Genomic DNA, 22266 nt, shown 5'->3' with positions numbered 1-22266 from the left:
AACATTACAATCTCAGGGAAAAAAGATATTGAACTAGTTCTAAAGTATCTACCAAATGGGAGGGTTATGCAGGAAATCTTGGCCAGATGGACTTAAAGGAGAATTTTACCAAACGTTTATTTTTAAAATTTTTTTCCAATGACATGCAAAGACAATTTTTTATATTGGTTTTTAAAAATTTGGAATTCCAAATTCTCCCCTTCCCTCCTTCTCTTCCCCCCCTCATTCAGAAGGCAGACAATTTGATATAGGTTCTCCTTGTGCAAACATGCAATACATATTTCTGTGTTAGTCATGGTGTGAAAGAAAATAGACCAAAAAAAACCACCAAGAAAAAAAGAAGAAAAAGTTTGCTTTGATCTGCAGATTCCATCAATTCTTTCACTGAAGATGGATAACATTTTTATTATAAGTCCTTTGGAATCATCTTGGTTCATTGTATTGCTGAGAAATGCAAAGTCATTCTCAGTAGATCATCATAAAGGGAAGTGTTAAAATAAGAAAATTTTAGGAGATAGTATAGGAGAAATTAGATTAAAACTCTTGTGAACTGAAATAATTTCACAGGTCAAAATTTGAAAAAGAAACTCTTTTGCTAAGCATGAAGAAGTTTCAGCTAGCCAGTGTCTAAGTCTGAAGTTTTAGGGTATCAAATTGATTTTAATTGTAGTGTGGAATAAAGGCATCCTTAAAAACTGTACCTAATGTTGGGCTAAGTTTATTTCGGGAAGGAATTTTTATTATTAGAAGGCAGAATAAGGAAATTTTAGACCATCTTCAGAAAGGAATGAAAGTGGGCAGAATTGGGGTTCATTTACCCTTCTGTTGTTTACTGCTCTTAAACATCCAACCTGAGGGACCAAGCAAGTCCTGACTGGGAGTGCTGAGTGAAGGTGAATGCCAAAGTGTGTGCAGAAAAAGGAAAAACTTGTTTTGAAATCAGATAGCAACTGAAGGTAAGTGAAGTTGAATGATACTACTAGAATTTAAGTCAATGGGTTAGATAAATTAAAGCAAAGTAAAACTTTTGTTGAATTCAATTGGTTATGAAAATAAGTTCAAATTGTAGGAACAAGGCTATAGTAAGTTAAGGAAAGAATCATTGAAGATAGAATTAAATAAGAATATAAAAAGAGATATAGAAATAAATAAAATGTATACACACCTAATAGAGGGTGCTTAGATCAGAAGAGAGCAAACTAAAGTGAGCATATGACTTCTAAAGGTATAAAATACTGAAATTTTGAGAGGGAAAAGCAGAACTTGAAATTATTTTAAAAACAAAATAAATGGATTTCATTTTCGGTAATTTGAAAGGAAAAGTATAATTTCTATTGGATAATTTTCCAGTAGGGCAATTGTTGTTACATCCCTGTGCCATGCTAATCCACCTGGGCATTTCCAAAATAGATGGTCAATGCTTTTCCAGCACAAAAGAGGTTAACAGATCGTTTTTCCTCTACTCATCCTGCTTACTGAAATCTGTGACACGCTAAAATGAGGAACTTATTACTGAGTTGTTTTTGACTCTATTTGCCCATCACTTACAAAAGAAACTATGTGATTATAATTAATTCTAATTGCCCAAAAGCATTTAAAGAAATGGGTATGAACTGTGCATTTATAACCACTAAAGAACCAAAAAAAGGGGGGGAGGGTTACTAGAGGAATTAAGCAAGTAGGAAAAAGAAATAGTAGTGTGTTGTGTGAAGAAACAAGACAAGTTAAGAAGGAGTAGACAGATAAAGAAATTGGAATTTGTTTGAAGTGAGACTGTAAATGTAGTTTTTGAAAGTAAAGGATTTTGGTGTTTTGAAAGGGAGATTTCAGAGTGTCTTAATCTCAATGAAAGAGAAAAGATTTAGCTATATATGTTTATACATTACATATATAATATTATACATTATTATTTATTATATAAAATTATTTGTTATATATTGTTTTATATACACTATGAAATTTATTTATTATATGTTATGTATATATTTAAACAATGCCCTTTGATAGTTTCTGTATGTCTTCATTCCCCAATTGATATAAGACTACAAAACAGATTTCATAAAATGTATGTAAAGTAATTGATTGATAGAGAAAGGATTATCTCTTTGCTCTGGTTTAAACAGTCAGGCTAAATGATTAGTAATTCAGAAAAGATGAAGAAATTTGTTTGGCTCTGGGGAATGCCAAGAAACAAAAAGCAGTAATGGGAAGTTGGGAGTGTCACCATGAATGTTTTTGAATAGAAGCCAGGTGAAAATAGGGGAACCTTGTTCCAAATGAAATTTAGTTATTGCCACTAGTCTTTGTAAATCAAAATTGATTGGGCTGAAAATATTGTAATGGTAGTAAATTAGAGAATCTAATCAGTCCTTATATGTATGAAGGGAATAATGAGTATTTTACACTTATCTACCAGCATTGTTGGGAGAAACACATAGTTATGCCTGGCTTGTGTAAAATAGGGGCCCAGTAGTGTTCAGACCTTGTAGGAACATTATTGAATAACACACTGTGCCATTTGCTGGTAATTTTTCTAATTGACATGAAATGTTAACAAAATTGGGAAATTATAAACTAAACATTTTAATGTATTATTCAAAGCAGGCTTAAGCAATCTTCAAGACATAGAAAAAGCCTGGCACATCCTGGGCACTGCCTCCGGTACTGTGATTAACATGAAAATGCCAGGGACATTAAGACAAGTGCCTTTCTATAAAGTGATGTTTGAAAGGCATTTAAGGAAATTCTTATCATGATTGGTGATGTTTTAAGTACAAGAAGGATAAAGAGAATGGGTTAAAGCAAATTTCTTCCGCTGTTCAATCTGAATGCTGTTATATTATAAATACATCAGTTATATGATTATTGGAGTATATTTTGTTTTTTAAAAGACCACTAAAATAATAATAATAATAGTAGTAGTAGTAAATTACTTATTGTTGGAGAAAAATGAGGTAAAATCTTGTTAGGAGATGGTTGTCTGTGAGGTTCCTCGGGGTGAGCTCTGCTGGCAGGTTTTTGTGAAACTCCATAGTGCTGCCTTTTGAGGTACTAGGGTCCCTCCCCTCTAACCTGGAGAAATCATAGTCAAGTGGATGCCATTTGGGATCATCTGGAAACTCTTGTAATTATAACTTTTTTTTAAGCAATTGGTGTTTCTGGGTGGGTGCTAAGTGTCTGAGCCTGGGATTCGATCTCCAGGTCATCCTGACACTGAAGCCGGTGCTCTTACTCGTTGGGCTACCTGGCTGCCCGAATGTAATTGTAACTTTTAATGCTATTATTTTGGACCCACTATTCACTTGTGGGGAAGATGTGGAAACAGCTGTACCAGGCTGAACAGGTCTCTTTGGTGTGAGTAACAGAGGAAGGTAAGTCACTCCTCCCCAGGTGTGCTTTTCTCTTTTTAGTTGGGGGGGGGAGTGGGGGCATTGTGTCACAGGAGGGATAATAGTTTTAATTAAGCAAGAGTGAGTTACTCCATTTACCCTCTGCCCTGCCCCCCAGTGGAGACTTGCATGACAGCCATATGTCCAACTTGTGTGGTTTTTAATCAGTTTGCCTTTCAAGTCACATTCACTCTTGGACAATCTTCTTTTGCCCCTCTTTGAGCAATTACAGAAAGATTATCATTGTGCCCAATACCAAGGTTGAATTATTCCCTGGTTTTAAAGTCAAAGCTCCCTTTGATACCACAGCTTTCACCAAAGAAATTCTGCCCAGGTCTGGTCCACTTACCTCCGTGGACTCTGCTTCAATGGCCTAATGTTCTCCCTTTGGCTTTATCTGCAGGCCGAGGGGTGGAATGATTGTTGTAAAGAGATGGAATTTGTGAATAGATGAAAAAATTCTGGATGAGATTTTGAGGCTAATATATGAGAAAAATAAAAATTATCTAGCCCTAAGCTGCACTTAATGTAATGTTGAAGGGTCTCCCTTGGGTCCTTAACTTCCTGCTATGCTAAGTCTTGAATCCAGGTTTAAGTGTCTTGACCCTGCATAAGGCTGCTGTTTCAGCATTCCAGGGAAATACCATGTGCCCCTGCAATCTAAGGATTGCATAGGAGGATGTGTCTCTGGGAAACTTGAGAGAATGAAGTTGCAAAGGTGAAGGTAGGATTCCCTTGACCAGCCCCTATCTTGTTAATTAAGACACTTCCCCCTGCTTCATTTTGAGCCTGAATATGACATCCAGTCTTACAATGGTCAGCCTATGACTCATATCTGAAATCAAACAGAATTAATGCTGCTATGCCCCTGCCTTTCACCTCACAGCAAATTCCATTGATAATGGCAAGTGTAAAAGAAGGTGAATCCTATTGGTGAATTTTTATTAAGGAATATATGCTAATATAGTGAGAGATCATTTTGAATTACCATGTTCATCCCAGATAATAGACCATGAGGCCTTATAGTTTTGGGGTTAATTAGTTTATAAGAAATCATCTTATAACATTCCTTCCTTATGACAGTATGATCATGTAGAGATGTCACACTGAAAAATGTGACACAATTTTCTAAATAGGATTTGGAATTTTAAATGTAAAACTTGTTTGGAAGATCTGTCTAACAATATTGAAGAGAGAAAAGACTCATTTTCCAGTTCAGGCCCTCATGATGCAACAATGAAAATTCTCTGAACTTTCAGGGGAATCGTGTATTTTTAATGTAATAATTCTTCTTTTATAGCTCTCTTTCATATTGAGTTTGGGTCAAGAAGCAGATTGAGAAGGAAGAAGCCCCTTCACAGTGAGAACTTGGCTTGTTCTAGAAAGAGGAAGTTAGAGACCTTGGACTTTTTTTCATCTGCATGAAGGATATGGGATCCTTAATAATGGAGTCCACCTAAAGCTATGAAGCTATGATTATTGGAACTTGCTGTTGGACCTCATGGGATTGTAACTGATGTTATTCTGAGTCTGAAGCCAGATATGATGCCAGCGGGGAACTGACATGAAATTAGGGAAGCATTTTCCCCTTACTGTCCCTATTTTCTTTCTATTGCAAATTTCTGTAATCATCGCAGGTTATTTGTATAAATATAGTATGAAACCCTTATCTCATACATTATTCCTGGAGATGAGATTTGTACTATTTAGCCTAAAAATTTAAAACTAATGTGAAGATAATTGGGTATTGATGGAACAGTTTATGGGATCAAACTGTTGTGCTATTAATTATTAAGCCTAAAACTGAAAAAAAAGTTAGTTTTGGTTTAAAGAAAAGGATGTTACAATATCTAGTGCTGCCTAAATGGGAAAAGCCAGCTTTATTTGGGTTTATTATTACCACCTGATTGTTGGGCATGTTTTGAAAGGCAAATGTGTTATAATATAAAGAACTTATTTGACTACAGAGTGTTGAAATGGGCTACTCAATATATTTCTACATCCCATCCCAGAACTTTCTTTGACAATTGTAATTATTTTGGCAGCTTTTCAATGAATTCATTTGTTTATCAGGGTTCATCTTGAAAGAAAAAATGTGTTCTGTCAATAATGCCTTAGCAAAACTCATCTTTTGAGGTGAGGGATGAGCAAATGAAAGAAAATGGTCAGAAAAGAAAATAGCTAGAGTGATAATTTTTCAGTTGGTCTTAATAAATGATTGGAACAAGATTAGGTAATTATATATGCTACAGGTAAACCTTGGGTTCAGAATTAAAAAACAAATTTCAGTTCTTATTTGCATTCACCAACCTAAAAATGTAAATTCTCTGGCCTGGTGATGTTCACATTAGGGCTACTAAGGTTTGAGCTGGCTCCCACTACCTGACCTGGTTATTGTCACAGCAAATTAGAATTGTGTTAAGATCTCTTTTGCCAGAGATGTTTAACAGGGAAGGGGATCTCTGCAAGGGAGCTGCATTGGAGAAGTAAATCCACTAGAAGCAGGTTTTACTGGGAGGTACCTGTCTCTTGGGGTTCTTGGTCAGTGAGAGTCACCTCAGCCATTTTTCAAGTTAATGTTTAATGAAATGGAATATTTGATAAAAGTTGTTCCCATTTCCCTCTTCCTTAAGGTCAGCTTTGTGCCTACCCCTTTCTGGGGATTTTCTCTGGATTGTGTTGGGGCGAATATGAAAAAATAATTCATTTGGACTCCTACTTTATTCCAAACAGTATTATAAGATTCCATATGGATAGTGTTCATGAGTTTCCCGTATTAGGCCCCAGAGCTGTGAGATGCAGATTCTAAATTCATTTGCTTAATTATAGGAAGCTAACTATTGACCCTCCACCCCTGTCTTTCCTTGTCATGGAGAGTAAGGTCAGTGCTGCAGAAGTGATTCAATTATATGGAACTATTTTTGTACCTACAGACCCCTCTCTCTTGTCCAGAGAGCAAGTAACCATCTATGACCACATAGTCAGGGGACATAGTCCTTGCTTCACTCAACTTGTGACTCTGCTGATGTATCATTTTTGATTATTTTCGCTTATAGGTCATATGTCAACTAATGGAGTTCTGTATTTTGTAGTCATTTTAGAATGTCCAGGTAATAAATCTGTTATCTTTTTTTTTGGAAGGGGAAAGCAGGACAGGTGGGGTTAAGTAACTTGCCCAAGGTCACAAGGCTAATAAGTGTTAAGTTTCTGTGGCTGGATTGGAACTCAAGTCCTCCTGATTCCAGGGCCAGTATTCTATTCACTGTGCCAACTAGTTTCCCCAGTACCTCTATTATCAAACCCTATTAAAACAAGGTTCCAGAAGAAGTGGGAATCTCAGATTGTGAGGAAAATCTGAGGTCCACTTCATTACAGGGGACCATGGACACTTCAGTAAGTTCCATTGGCACAGAGCTTTGCTTCAGTCTTTTTTGTTGTATATTGGAATATTTTAATCCCCAAATACATTGAGGTGGAAAAGGTAGTGTAGCACCAATACAATATTTACCGCACCCACAATCAGGATAAAGGCTGACCATAAGTATCTCAGGATGTTCAATTACAAAATATAACAGATTCTACAGGCAGAGAACAGAACTGAAACACTTATTTAGACACCAGAAAACCAAATCCCAGATCCATTAAGCCAATTCGATCATAGTACCAAAGGTATTCTGAAACCTTAATACGGCTGAGAGCCACAGCAGCCTTCAGCCTTTCCAGAAAGCAATATGCCTTTCCACCAACCAATAAGAGATAAATATTTATTTGCAAACCTCTCTATCTTTTTAATGAGCATCCTCTCTCCCCCACTATCTTGCTAGCTCTCACCAGCTTCCTGTGGGCTCTGCTGCACCCTTCAGCAAATTCCCTCTATCACAGGCTCCATGTGATTACATTCAGCCTATTACAGGGCAGAGTTTACTTTCAAAGCATGGGAAGTCTTCAAACTATTCCCTAGATCTGTTAAGGGCCATGGAAGAGCCTCAAATTCCCATTCCCATTATATTCGACCCCAAGATCTTTCATGTCCCTTACGTAGCAAAAATACCTTAACAATAAATGAGAGTTCAGGGATACCTGGTGGAAAAACTAGTGTCAACAGAACTCTGCAACAATATAACAGGGATAATAGAAAAACTTTGCATATAAAACAATAGTTTAGGGTGGGGCCTTGGGCACAGGCTCTCCATTCTTCCACCCCAGAAAGAATGGTGCTCAAAATCTTGGGGTAAAGGGTGAAGGTCTCTTCTCCAAAGCTACTTCAAGCTGAAATTGGATGTAGAGCTGTCCCTGCCCCACGAGGTCCCCTTTGAGAATTTAGTTCTTTAGGGGTCATCCAGAGCTTGGTTGGAGCAACTCCAGAGGTGGCATGTCACAGTCATGGACAGGGGATGACATCTGGCTTAAGCAGTCAGGCATCTGCAGGTGGAGGGTACCAATCCTGCAGAAAACAAATCTCACAAACAAGTTTAACTGACTAAAAGAGACAAATATAGAGTCAGCTGTGCTTCTGGAGTATGTGGACTCACTATCATAACCTCACTCACAGCAGAATATGAGACACTGTCCTCCTCACTCTATTCCAGTGACTTGATACACCACCACAAATTCAGCACATTGAACACTTCTACCTATCCCAGGACTTTCTTCAATCTTTAATTTTTAAATCAGGTTTCCCTGTAGATGTGCCAAACTTGGATACAACGGTTCAGGAGCATCTGTAGAGGCAATTCTCACTTCTCTGTTCTGTCTAGCAGCAAGCCCATTTTCTTGATACATTTATTAAAGTTCATTAGTTGGAATCCCATCCCATCAATTTTCCTAAAAGCAACCCCTGCTCTCAATGGAGCAGTAAAGAGTTCTTTTCTTGGCAATCTGTTCTGACTTTGAATCTACTGGCTATTTGTAATAGTAATGGAATTTGAAAATCCCTCTGTATTGCCAAGCAAACAGGTACTTAGCACCTTGTTCCAAGCTCAAGATTGGGTCAAGGATTAAGATCCAGGACTTGTGAATTCCACAGTTGGAGGAACTTCCTGTCCTAACAGGAAGGGGCAGAACAGGGAGGAGCTAATACCACGTATAAGGAAAAACCAAAGCTAGAGAGCCAGAATTTCTGGGAGTGAGGATTGTGGAGACAGAGCAGCTCCTGAGAGGGGAAGAGAGAGAGAGAGAAAGAGAGAGAGAGAGAGAGAGAGAGAGAGAGAACTGCTAGTAGTGAACAGCAGGGAGGATGAGCTGCAGAGGTCCAGGCTGGAGAGAGAAGAGAACTGTGAAGAGAACTGAGAATTGAGAAATGCGAAAAGAGGAGAACTGGGAGGAAGCATGGCTGTTGTGCTGGTACTTTGTCTGTCTGCTTTGATGTTACTTTGTCAGATTTGTCTGATGATAGAGGATGTTGCTGTTGTGACAGAAGCCCTGGGACCTTGCTGCTGGTTCAGAAGCCCTGAAAGAGCATTTTCTTGTTATATGTTTACAGAAATCCTGGAGGAGGGTTTTGCAGGTCCTGGGAATATCTTGATGATATGGGTTGATTCCTCAGACCTTGTTGTCGGGTTTCTGTTGATTTCACAGGAAGAAAGGGAATGGATGAGAATGCTGGCAATGTGGATGAATGTTATTGTGGCTTTGTTAAGCTTTGTCTTCCCAGGAACAGAAACTGTGAAGAACTTGAGGTGGACCAGAGATTGTGAGTTCAATATGGAACAGGAACCCTGGAAGCTGAGAGCTTGCCTCAAGTCAAGATGAAAAGACCTCTCCTTGGATATTTAATGCAAATGGAGAAGATCATGATTCCCTAGGAGTGGAAAACTTTGATGTTTACATTTAGATGATTGAGTTAAGGACTTCTGCAATTAAGAAGAAGGCTTTTTGATTGAAGAGATTATGACAATGTGGCCTAGGGGTGGAGACCCTTGACCTTTGTACTTTGTGTCAATTAAAAGGCTTGCCTCCTTAAGGATGACTGAATGAAGGACTTACTAAATGATTGAGTTACTAAAGGGTTGAGTTACTAAATGAATGTTATCTTTTGCTTCAAACTATGTGATCACTTTGTTGAAAACTATGTGGCCACTTTAGTGACAAGTTGTTAAGTATAACATTATGATTGCTGTACTTTGATTTCTCTGAATGGTTTATTTTAGTTTGTTGCTGAATAAATAGAGAGTTCACTATATAGTATAATCAGAATCTTGAATCTGTTCACAGCAGTAGTCCTCTGGAAAGCTGTTCATGCTTGGCTTTACACTGCTTACTCTTCTCTCTTGAGGAAATTTATCATTTTCCCCCTTCTCCTAAGTCATTTAGCTGTGAAATATTATCCAGCACCTTTGAAAGAGTGTTCCCTATATTGCCAATTAGTAGAGTCAGAAGTAGGGGCTTATAAGCAGGAGGAGTTTTCTTCTCCATGATACTTCTATGAGTAACTGCTAAGGGAATATCATGATACATATCTGCATTTCCAACCTTGACAGCAGTTTTCATTACTCCTTCTTTCGACTTTCTCATGCAATCTCTAAGTGAGTACCAGGGTCTTTCTCCACTAGGCCACATAGAATAAGTGGGATACATTCTATTACATCCATTAGCAGCTAAAGCTAACAGATTGGTCATATTGTTACCTTCCGCCAAATGAACCTCTCTAAAAGCTTGCTGGACAAAAAGATTCTGGCAAATACTTGTAAATTTCAAGCAGTCTACTTTATCTACCACTCCCCCAGCAGCTCATTCCTCAGTAATTCTGACCATCCAAGACACTAGGGATTCTCCCATCCTTTGGGCGAATCTGCTCAAAATATCAGTAATCTCCTGTTGAGTGAAATCCTCAAATATCTCCTGAAATACTTGCTTGCCCTCCCTGACTCTCCTTCCTTCTTGTCAGTATGGGGTGAGCGGCTGCCTCTTTAAAAGCTTCACCATGAAACAATGTATCATTCTGTATTGTATCACTTGCTCTCAATGCACTCTCCTGGGAGTTGTTGTCATAGCAACTAGGCTCAGACCCTACCAAAGCCATATGAACTTTCCTCCTGCTACTTTTGCTTCTTTTTCTGAGTCAAAGTTACAACAGCTCTCTCTTCTTCCAACTGAGACTCAGCTTGTTCTTCAAAAGGAGGTCTGCAATTCTGAAACTTGGCCAACTCTGGGAACAGCTTGTTCCTGCTTTTACACACAATATGGTAGCCTGTGAGCAAAGCCCAGCTTCTCCTACTCACTGCCTCCAGCTCTCTCCCAGGTTTTATTGGTATTCTTTGCAAATATGTTTCCAAATCTCTAGCTTCTCCCTGCTGTAGACTCTGTTCCTAGTCTTCATAGAGCCCTGTACTTTTAGACTACACTCTTGCTAGGGAGGCATAAGACAAATCCTCCCATCCTGGGATAGCCATTTCTTCTTCTAAATCCCTTCTGTCTCCAAGTAGGGGTCTGATATTTCACGATCCCATCCTCATTGCTAAATATACCACCCATGCCATATTTACAGCAGCCACAATCACAATAAAGACTATGAGTTAAATTATGGCATGAGGTTTGATCACAAAATATACCAGATTCTCCAGGTCTAGAGGACAGAACTGAAGCATTTATTTAGACACCAGAAAACCGAGTCCCAAAACCAGTAAGCCAATTCCATCGTAGTACCAAGGTATTTAGAAACCATAATAATGCAGAGAATCACAGCATCCTTCAGCCTCCCCACAAACCAATATGATAGCAACATTTACTCACAAACTTCTCTTATCCCATTAACCAGTGTCCTCCTCTTCCCCAGTGTCTGGCTAGCTCTGAACCAGCTTCCTGTGGGCTCTGCTTCCCTTCAGCAGACTCCTCTCACCACAGGCTCTATGTGACTACATTCAGCTTATTAGGGTCAGAGTTTATCTTCACAACAGGGAAGCTTCCTATGGGCTCTGCTGAACCCTTCAGCAAATTCCCTCCATCACAGGCTCTATGTGATTACATTCAGCTTACTAGGGGTCAGAGTTTACTTTCAAAGCAGGGGAGGTCTTCAGACCCCCCCCCCCAGGTCTGTTAAGGGGCAGTGAAGATCTTCAAATTCCTATTCTCATTACAGGGATACACAAAGCTGAGAGCAGTTTTGTTTTTCTGGCCACTTCATGAGTTGATGGAGACAAAAATAAATTGAGCTTCTGCATATCCCCAGAAGACACTGAGTCTCTCTGCCCTCTGGGCCCCTAAGTTAACCTTCTGATGACAAGCACAGACCCTGTAGTCTCTGCTGGTGGGGTCATAGAAGCTGGTGGACTGAGTTTAGGAGGTCTAAATTGCCAACTGAATGAGCAGATTAACTTGAGCAGCAACACACTGAGTTTTTGGGAGGGGAAGGGGATGGGCTGGAGTGGGATACCTGCCTGGCTGCCTAAGGAGGGCAAGCTGTCTGAGGCCAAAACCTGGAAAAAAATTAAAGCTTTGAGGCTGAGCAGCATTGCAGTCTTGATCATGAGAGGCCAGCACACCTCCAGCCTGGGTAACAGGAGGCCCAGTGTCCAAACAAAAGAAAAACAAAGAAACAAACAAATGAAACACTCCTGAACCTTTAATGCAGTGTATAAAATGGATTCATGATTCATGCTTTATGCAGGCTACCCTCCCTGCCCGGAATGAACTGCCTTCCATGGCTGTCTTTCAGAAAAAGATTTCTTCGTCCTTAAGGCTCTCCTCAGAAACTACCTCTTCAGGGATGCCTTCCCCGATATCTCTGACTCCTCAAATTTTCCTAGAATGTTTTTGCCTTCCTCCCACTTAAACTTGACGTATCCTCATCTAGAAATATGGAGTAGTTAGGTGATGCAGGGTATAGAATGCCAGGCCTGATGTGATGGTTCCTCAGTTGTAAAATAGGGCTGACAACAGAAATAACCTCCTAGGTTTAGTAGTGCAGACCATGCCATTTTCCTTCTTTGTGTTCCCAGTTCCAAGCAAGATTTCTTACATGTATGGACGAAACACTCAAGAAATAATTCCTGAAATGTATGGCTTTTACTGTTTCATAATGTATTGACAAAGAAGCCTTCCCAGGCTAGGAGTGGTGAAGATGTTATTGAGGATACATATGACAGGAAAAGTAATTGAGCTGGGTAATAATTAATGACAAGAGAAAGCCCACAGGGTACAAGGGTATCCCAGAGATATTTCAGTAATTTGGGCCTTGAAGGGATCTATGAGCTGGATAATGGGCTACTTCCCTCCAGTGGTCTAGACCATAAGACAGACATCATCTGCCACATATTTGGTCTCCATTATCCTGTGGACCCCAGAACAAGACCATCCAATGGGCTGTCTGCCTTCATCAGCTTTTGATATCACCAGGGTGCCAGAGTAATCTGTAGTATGGCCATCTCTCATCTTCGTTGCTTCTTGCCTCAGAACTGCAGAAGCAGCATGATTTGGGGAGGAAAGTGATTGACTTGAAATCAAGAAAACTTGGGTTTGCAGGCCAAGCTTGGGGTTCTGAGGCTCAGATGAGATAATATTTGTAAGGGGTTTTGTAAACTGTAAGGTATAGTGTAAATGTCAGCTATTGATTCTTTGTGCAGGACTTATGAGAAAAAGTGTGGGCATGAGGATGGGAGGGCATGGAAGAACTCTAATCAGAAAAAAACTGACTGTCCCCCAGATTGTAGTAAGCCCCAGAGGCATCTTCTTTGGAGATGAGATGGGGTGGTGAATCAGCATTCACCATTTCTATATCCCTTTGGTATGGAAATAGTAAATTATACCAGCTTTCATGATTCTGCTTCATATCATTGTGAATGGAATGGATAGAAGGGCCGTACTCAATAACACTCTGTTTCTGACCCTGATAGTAGTATTTGAAGCCAGCAGCATGCATGGCAACCAGTCGGCCAGATGCATCCAATACCGGGGAGCCGGAGGAGCCACAGAAGAAACTGGTGTTGTAGGTCAGGTGATCCTGACAGTTCATCATTCCTGTTTCATCTAAACTTTTCATGGAGAACATATGGATACATCTATCCTCTTTGTTGTTCTTTGGGCAATTTGCAGCATTGCATTCTGGCTTCTGCCTATCCTGGAGAGTGGTCAGACAATTCTTTTCCCGATCTGCCAGGGAGATCACAGTACAGATGTCAATTTTCTTCACCTTTCCTTCTGGGTGTCCAATAATAAAAATGATGCCATTGCAGGGTAGTTCAGTGCTCTGATTCTGCTTAAATAAAGCCTTAGGAATTTCATCTCCCTTCAGTTTTAAGACTGCATAATCAAGGGATATACTTGAAACTTCAAACCAGGGTTCAATGTAAAATATTTTCGAGGAATGTTTAGGGTCTTCATCAGTGAAAGTCACAAATGAATTTTCACTAATTGTCTGTGCCCATACATTTTCATCCACTCCATCAATTATGCCTTCTAGTACATGTCGACAAGTAAGAATGTACCTATCCCAGAAGACAAAGCAAGTACCGCAGGTATAATTTTCATTTTTGCTCAAATGTATATACCCAATGGAGTCCACTAAAGGAGCAAGTGTCTTAAAGCTTTTGGATGTCATGGCATTCTCAGTTACTTTGCCAAATTGTTCCATATATAGATTAAATAGCTTTTTGCCACGTATTCCAGCATTTTCTACCTCTATCTCAAAGAAATTTCTGATCCAGTTATTTTCCTCTGTGAAAAAGTTGTATATTTTTAAGATGAGCTGTTCAAAAAAACACAACTTGCTTTCCTTTGGCTTAGATCCTGAGAGAATTGGTTCACTGGCTCCCTTTGCCATGTCTGGCTTCAAAAACTTGCCATCAACATTGGTTGACTGTGCACCTTTCTGGGCGGTATCAAGATCATCCTTCTGTTGCTCTGAATTGGAATTTTGTTGCAAGGTCATTTCCTTACCCTTCTGTTCCTGTCCCTTTGGAAGGTTTTTTGTTTTGTTTTCATTAACAATCACCTCGAATTTTTTGTCTGCTACATTTTTCACTGGCTCATCATTGTCATACTTCACTCGGCCTTCTACTAGTGTCCACTTATTTTCTGTTACCCAGGAAAGAAATCTGTCATCATTGCACATGGCCTCATAGATAGTCTCTCCATTAATGCCATAGACACAAAGATAGTCATCGCTTTTCGCACCACTATTAGACTTAACAATTTTTTTTTTCTTTCTTCCCTCTCCCAAAATGTAAAATGTGAAACATTCTTTGTCAATACTTTGGCTGTATCGTACTTCATTGTTCTGACCCTTTTCACTTTTGACAAATGTAATATGAAGGTGGGAATCTTTCGGCAGAGACTTCAGGGGCATCCCTAAGTTCATATAGATCTTGGGAGTTCCACCTGTGGACACTCTCATCTCTTCCTTTGGTCGTTTCTTCAGCTCATTCTGGACAGCCTCTTTCCTCATCAGAGTGGCATACACACTGTCATTAGGTTTCCCATATACCTTATAAATTGCCTCTGAATGCTTATTCTTTTGCGGCATCGTAATGAGAAATTCAACTTTTGTGTCATCTGTGGGATGTTCTGTGACAACCTGCTCACATTTATGGACCTCACTTGCCATTGAGGAGTTGTTTCTAGGATTCTCCTGTATGGGTGGCTGGGTACAAGGCTCCTGTTTTACCTTTTAAAGGAAAAAAAAGAGAGAGAGAAATGGAGCAGAAAGCATCTTTACTTAGAGGCAGTGCAGAGGCCAGATGCATAGAGCACTGGGCCTCAAGGAGGAAGATGTTAGCTGACTGTGCCTTGATGAACGGAACTCACATTAAAGAAAAGGGTTTCTACTTTGCTTCTGTATCCTGAGGACCATGGGGTCTTTCCCTCTGACTTGTACCTAACACTTGGGAGATATATTGTCTCCTGCTACCTGAATGTGAGCTCCCTGAGAGCAGAGGTTGTCTTGGATTTTGTGTTTGTGTCCCAGGGATTAGCTCAGTACTTGGCACAAAGCACTTAAAACCCCTCCCCATTCATTCATCTGGAAATGGGGATAAGAGTAGCACTTACCTCTCAGGGTTGTTGTGAATATAAAATGAGTTCTTTGTAAAATGCTTTGGAAAGTGGGGCAGAGTCAAGATGTGGGAGTAGAAGCAGGACCTCCTCTGGGCTCCAGCTTCCACCTTCCCCAATCCATGTAAAAGGGGTCTCTAAAAAAACTTTGGAGCTGCAGAACCCACAAAATGACACAGAGAAGGTGACCTCCTGCTGAGGACAGCCCAGCAGGAATCAGGCAGCCCAGTGGTATGGGAGCCAAGCCCAGCCCCACTCCAAGGCTTTAGCCCCAGTGTGGGTCCGACCAGCCACCAGCAGGAGGGACTCCAGATCAGCAGCAGCTGTAGCCGTTTCCAGATTTATCAACACATGGATGCCAAGGACAAAGTGAGAGGTCAGTGCAGTCTGGACTTTGGTAACCAGTAAGTGGGAGTGCATGGCTTTTGCCCCTGGGCAAGAAGATGCTGGCACAGCCAGCCAGCGCCAGGTGGCTGCTTCAGCCTGCAGAGTGTAGGGGGAAAAAGCACCAGTCTGAGGAGTAATCACTTTTTCTTTAACCTGCTTGAATCTGGATTGCAGGCTAGGGTGGAGATCCTGGGGTGTGTGTCCAGCTTGCCAGAGTGTGGGGAGACCTCAGAGAGGGCACCCATTAATACCTCCGGCAGCTGAGAAAACCCCAGCGTTTGGCACGAAAGCTCCCCTGTCTGGTGGCAGAGTCCTACTGTGGCAAAAAGCCCAGGGGTCAAGTGACTGAGGGGCGACATGACCCGGCAAAGGAAACAAAGCATACAGAAGATTCCAACATTACACTCCTATTTTGGGGACAAAAAGGAGCAAAGCATGGAACAGGAGGAAGACAGTGAAGTCATACCTCCTGCACCAAAAGCTTCAAAGGAAAATACGAGCTGGTTACAGGCCATAGAAGACCTTAAGAAGCAGATAAGAGAAATGGAGGAAAAATTGGGAAGAGAAATGAGAACAATGCAAGAAAATTATGAAATGAGAGTCAACAGCCTGACTGAGGAAAATAACACCCTAGAAAAAAGACTAACTCAAACGGCAAGAGGCTAAAAAAGGCAATGAGGAGAAGAATGCCTTAAAAAACTGAATTTGCCAGATGGAAAAAGAATCTCAAAAGCTCAATGAGGAGAATCATTGCTTCAGAATTAGATTGGAGCAAATGGAAGCCAATGACTTTATGAGAAATCAAGACGCTGTTAAACAGATCCAAACAAATGAAAGAATAGAAGGCAATGTGAAATATCTCATGGGAAAAACCACTGACCTGGAAAATAGATCCAGGAGAGATCATTTTAAAATTATGTGATCAAAGTAAGAACTTAGAAATCATCCTCCAGGAAGTTCTCCAAGAAAACTGCCCTGATCTTTTAGAAGCAGAGGGCAAAATAGAGGTTGAAAGAATCCACTGATCACCTCCTGAAAAAGATCCCAAAAAGAAAACTCCTAGGAATATTATAGCCAGGTTCTGGAATTCCCAAATTAAGGAGAGAATATTACAAGCAGCCAGGAAGGAACAATTTGAATATTGTGGAAACACAATCAGGATAACCCAGGATCTGGCAGCTACTATACTGAGGGATTGAAGGGCTTGGAATATGATATTCTGGAGGTCAAAGGAGCTGGGATTAAAACCAAGAGTCACCTACCCAGCAAAACTGAGTATCATGTTTCAGGGGAAAATATAGTCATTCAGTGGAATAGAGGACTTTCCAGCATTCTTGCTGAAAAAACCAGAGTTGAATAGAAAATTTGACACTCAGGTACAATAAGCAAGAGAAACATGAGAAGGTAAACAGGGAAAAGAAATCATAAGGAACTTATCAAGTTTGAAGTATTAACAGTCCTACATGGAAAAACAATAATTGTAACTTATAAAACTTTTCTCAGTAGTTGAAGGGAACATATATGTGTATATGTATAAGGGTATATGTGTATATGTATAAGGGTATATGGGCATATGTTTACAGGTATACATAGATAGAGGGCACAGGACCAATTTAACAGGAAGGGATGATACTTAAAAGGTGAAATTAAGAGGTGAGAGAGGAATATAATGAGAGGAGATGGGGAGAGACAGAATGGGGTAAACTATCTCATATAGAAGAGGCAAGGAAAAATGGTTACAATGGAGGGGAGGAATAGGAATGCAAAATGGAATGGGTCAGCCTTATTCCCATTGAATTTGGCTTGAGGAGGGAATGAAATAAACACTAAATAGGGTATCTCACCCTCCAGGAGAGTAGAAAGGAAGGGAATGAAAGAGGGGATGATGGAAGGGAGGGCACGCTGGGGGGAGGGAAGTTGGAAGCCTCCACCTTTGAAAAGGGATGGGATCAAAGTAGAGAATAGAACAAGTGGGAGGTGGGATAGGAGGGAGGGAAATATAGTCAGTCTTTTACAATATATCTACTATGATAATCTTTTGCATTAGCCACACATGTACAACCTATACTGAACTGCTTATCTTCCCAGTAAGGGTGGGTGACAAGGGAGGAAGGGAATAAATCTGGAATTCAAAGTTTTAAAATCAAATATTCAAATATATATATATATATATACTATTATTAATACTATTTTACATGTAATTGGGCAGGCACAGGGGCATAGAGATCCACTGGAAAAGTCAAAAGGGGTATGAGAGAAAATATGGAAGAGGGCAGATTGGAGGAGGGGACATCCTGTGGGACTGCTATTTTTCGGCATTGGGTAGGGGAAAAACGGGAAGAAAATTTGTAACTCAAAATCTGGCAGAAATGAATGATGTAAATCAGAAGCTAAGCATTTGAAAAATAAAAAAAAATTCTTTGGAAAGCTTAAAGCACTATATAAATGCTCATCCTCCTCCTCCTCCCTATTCCTATTATCATTATTACTGTCATTCTGTCTTTTTTTACAGAAATAAAAATGACATGAGACAGAGAACACGATAATGAGATAATCAAAGCCCTGTTTTGTCCTCATTGTATTAAATGTATTTGCGTTCACAGTAGGAAGTGTTAGTAAAAAAAAATATGAAGGGACAGAGAGAGAGTAAGGAAGCATTCAGGGCATAAAGCCATGCTCAGGGGGTTTGGTATTAGACCTCTCAGGGAGTCAACTCCCTCCCAAACAAATAAGCAACTGTTGTTCAATTTATACTTTGGGACAGTTACTTGGGGCACAGAGACATCAAATAACCTTTCTACCAGGATGGGCACAGAGTTAGAGGCAGCTTTCAAACTCAGGTCTTCCCAACTTGAAGCTAGGTCTTTGTGACATCCACCAGCCTCTTATGGAATGACATGCAATTAACAATTGTTAAGTGCCCATTGGGTGATCTGGGGAAGAACAAAAATATTGGCAAGACCTAGTCTCAGGCCTTACATAGAATGATTTAGAGGAGGAGGGGGAGGAGGAGGAAGAGGAGGTCTCTGATGTGCACCTGGTGATTCTAATGTAACTAATTAAAAGGTCATCAGGGAGCTGTAAAACAGCCTTGTGTGAGATCTTCGGGGAAAGGTCATTTCCTGCTACGGAATGGGGAATTTGAATTGGAATTTGAAGGCTTATTGGTGATTCAGCAGGTCAAGAGGGTGAGGGAAACTTTTTGGCATGACTATGGAACATAAACTTGAAGGGGGACAGAGAGAGAGTAGTCCATTTTGGCCAGACCATATTGTACATGAAAAGAAGGTTGGGAAGGTAGGGTAGTGCCTGAATGAATCTGGGAGGCCCTGAATGTTAGCACGTCAGTGGATTCAATAGCCATGAAAATTTTTGGCAAGAAACCTGACATACTCAGGTGGATGCCTATAGAAAATCAACGACATAAAATGCAGAGCAGTAAAATATTGAAGGAGTTTTTCCCCCAACTGTAACACACTCTACTCTCCAAAGCCCCAGTTTGGCAGCTCATGAGACAGAAAATATAAAGAGGACAAAGGTGGGAAGTTCTAGATGTGTTATGGCATCCACAATCAGCAAGTATTTTTCTTTCGGTTTCCATCCTGGTCAGGTCTCTCTTCTGCCTTCATTTCTAGCACATTCTCCTCATCTTCTGAGCCCTGGTTAGCTGGCCTACACAGGCTAACATCATGTAGACATACTGTGTTAAGCACTGGCACATTTTGCTCATCATCTGAGGCAGGCTGAGATACCCTCTCATCTTCTGTAGTCGCCATGGCTCCCTTATCGACCCAAGTCTGAGTTAATGACAAAACACATGATGAGAACAGGGTCCTTTTCACAAGAAGCTAAAGAGAAACAGCAAAGTGCTGCTGTCTTTATCAGCTGATTAACCAATATTACAGAGTGCCTGCTAGGCAGGAGCCACTGGAGCTGAAGGAAGCAAAGAAAGGATGCCCGATACATGAGGAACGGTTCTGTTTTTAAAGTCACAAGCCTTGGGTTTGAATTTTTTGAATTTTAGCCCTGTTGTTTGTGAGCTATGTGGCCCTGGCCAAGTGACTGCCCCTCTGTGGGCTTGATTTTCATTGTAAAGTGACATTGTTGGATTCCATGACCTATTTTCCAGTTCTAAGTTCAATGCTCTGAAGGAATTTAAGTTGTACAGGCATCCTTTGGATAGCGAGGCCCCAACTCATTTCACTCTGCAATCATATGATAAAGGAGTTATGTTAGCATTCTAACATAATGACTGAACCTTGTTAGGCAGCTTCTCCTCCCAAAACACATGCATTATTGAGGAAAATAAACCCCTGTTCAAGGGGCCCTTTCCATCCCCTGGTGGTGCTGAGTAGATAGTGCAGGCAAGTTAATGGTTCACAGATTGGCCAGAGGTCATGGCCTCCTATCTGGAAAGCTTAGAGGTCTTTCTATCCTCGTTCTTATTTCCCCTACTCCAGAGGAAGGGACATCGAAGATTCTGCAGGGCAGGGGTTCTTAACCTGAGGTCCATGATTTAAAAAAAAAAAACACAATTTACATATTTAAATATGAAGTAAAACCTTATATATTTAAATAAGCACCTATGTACATATGTTCATATGTGTGTATGTATGTGTGTGTATGTGGACATGTATACACACATGTATACACACATAGAGACATATGTTTGTATGTCTGTGTGTATAAAACTTTGAATATAATTGATTTCTGTTGTCATCCTATGTATTTTATTCTGTGCTTTTAAGGACAAGATTCCGGAAAGGGGCCACAGGTCTCACCAGAATGACCCCAAAGGGGTCCATGACCCCCCAAAAAGATGAAGAACACCTGACCTCGCTCTAGGTGGAAACCAAGGCTGAAAGTGCTGACGTGGCTAGTTAATGCCACAGGTGGGATCTGAACCCACTCTTTGCCGCCCCACCCTAGCATCTGGTTTCTAGCAGGCCACCTGTGATGTTGCAGGAGATCGCCCAACCTGCTTCACAGGAGGACAAATTGCTGGAGCTGAACGCGGACAGCTCTGGGGCAAGTGGGAAATCCCTGGGTCTGGAGGACCCTTGGAAGCAACCTGTCCGAATACCCCCTCCACAGCGCCCCCGACAAAGAATGAGTCAGGCCCCCTCTACCTGAAGGCTTCCAGGGAAGGCAGATTCGTTACCTGTGCCTAGCACAGTGCCCTGAAACCCAGCAGGCGCTTAATTCAGTTATTAACTGATGGATTGATCGGGTGATTACCTGATGCTTGCTCCTCTGCCCTCGGCTCCGAAGAGAAGAGGCTGCTGGGGCGCCCAAGATGAAGCAGCTGGGGATGCTAACCGGGTCTCAGCTCCTGAGGCTCTGGAAGGTTCGATCACAGCCTGAAGTGCTCGGGGGAAAGAAGCTTAGAGTGAGTGAGGCCAGAGAAGAAAAGAGCGGAAAATCACCCAGCAAGTTATTTTAGAGAAATCCCCCGCCCTTTCCGGGTCTCTGGTATACAATTCTCGGAAACAGGTCAGCTCTGAAAAAAGGCAACTGAAGAGAGGGAGGAAGGCCTTAGCCCATTATCTCATCCCCTCAGTGATCTCATGGGAAAGCTCTCCTTCTCCCCCCTCCACCTCCCATCCCCCATACGTTTCCCCTTTGAAAAGTCACTGTCCTTGCTAAGACCTGCCCTGGCCATGGGAGCCCAGTACACCCAGATTCAAAGTCTGCCTTTTATGTTTCCTAAGCCTAGCCAAATCAGAGGAATATAAATCTTCTAAAACAAAAAGAAACCTTCAATGTACAGCTCCATGGCAATAAAACCGAGAATTAAAAAAAGAAAACTATAAAGGATTCTCTACAGAGACACAAAATATTCTAAGTAACAGAAGACAGAGAGATCTTAAATATTGCAATCTCATGGGAAAAAAAGATATTGAACTAGTTCTAAAGGATCTACCAAAGGGGAGGTTTGGCAGGAAATCTTGGCCAGATGGACTTATAGGAGAATTGTAACCAACTTTTATTTTTAAAATATTTTTCCTATGACACGTAAAAACAATTTTTTTACATTGGTTTTTAAAAATTTGGAATTCCAAATTTTCCCCTTCCCTTCCTCCCTTCCCCCCTCATTGAGAAGGCAGACAATTTGATATAGGTTCTCCTTGTGAAAACACGAATACATACTTCTGTGTTATATTGTGAAGGAAAACAGACCAAAACAAAACCTCCAAAAACAACTACAAAAAAAAAAAAACCAAACCCAAACAAAAAAAGTATGCTTTGATCTGAAGATTCCAGCAGTTCTTTCACTGAAGACAGATAACACTTTTATTATAAGTCCTTTGGAATCATCTTGGTTCATTGTATTGCTGAGAAATGCAAAGGCATTCTCAGTAGATCATCATAAAGGGAAGTGTTAGAATAAGAAAAACTTAGGAGATAGTATAGGAGAAATTAGATTAAAACTCTTGTGAACTGAAATAATTTCACAGGTCAAAATTTGAAAAAGAAACTCATTTGCTAATTATGAAGAAGTTTC

General features: G+C 40.6%; 1 protein-coding gene across 1 annotated transcript; it reads right to left on the bottom strand.

Moving 5' to 3' along the window:
• Positions 1-11909: 11909 nt before the first annotated feature.
• Positions 11910-21326, bottom strand: FAM111A (FAM111 trypsin like peptidase A). The gene is made up of 2 exons (XM_069108056.1): positions 21000-21326; positions 11910-14988 (listed from the first exon to the last, which is right to left on the bottom strand). Exon 2 carries the CDS (start codon positions 14926-14928, stop codon positions 13000-13002), a length of 1929 nt encoding a protein of 642 aa, XP_068964157.1. The 5' UTR covers positions 14929-14988; positions 21000-21326; the 3' UTR covers positions 11910-12999.
• Positions 21327-22266: the final 940 nt, after the last annotated feature.

This window comes from Petaurus breviceps, unplaced genomic scaffold (assembly GCF_028583685.1).
Source record: "Petaurus breviceps papuanus isolate PSGF00001 unplaced genomic scaffold, PetGlider_PUasm1.0 90330, whole genome shotgun sequence".
NCBI classification, from domain to species: Eukaryota; Metazoa; Chordata; class Mammalia; order Diprotodontia; family Petauridae; genus Petaurus; species Petaurus breviceps.
This window is presented reverse-complemented; position numbering and strand designations above follow the sequence as displayed.

Bases quoted from the DNA above. Each gene is read 5' to 3' on its own strand.
- FAM111A (XM_069108056.1), bottom strand. From the start codon at position 14,928: ATGGCAAGTGAGGTCCATAAATGTGAGCAGGTTGTCACAGAACATCCC.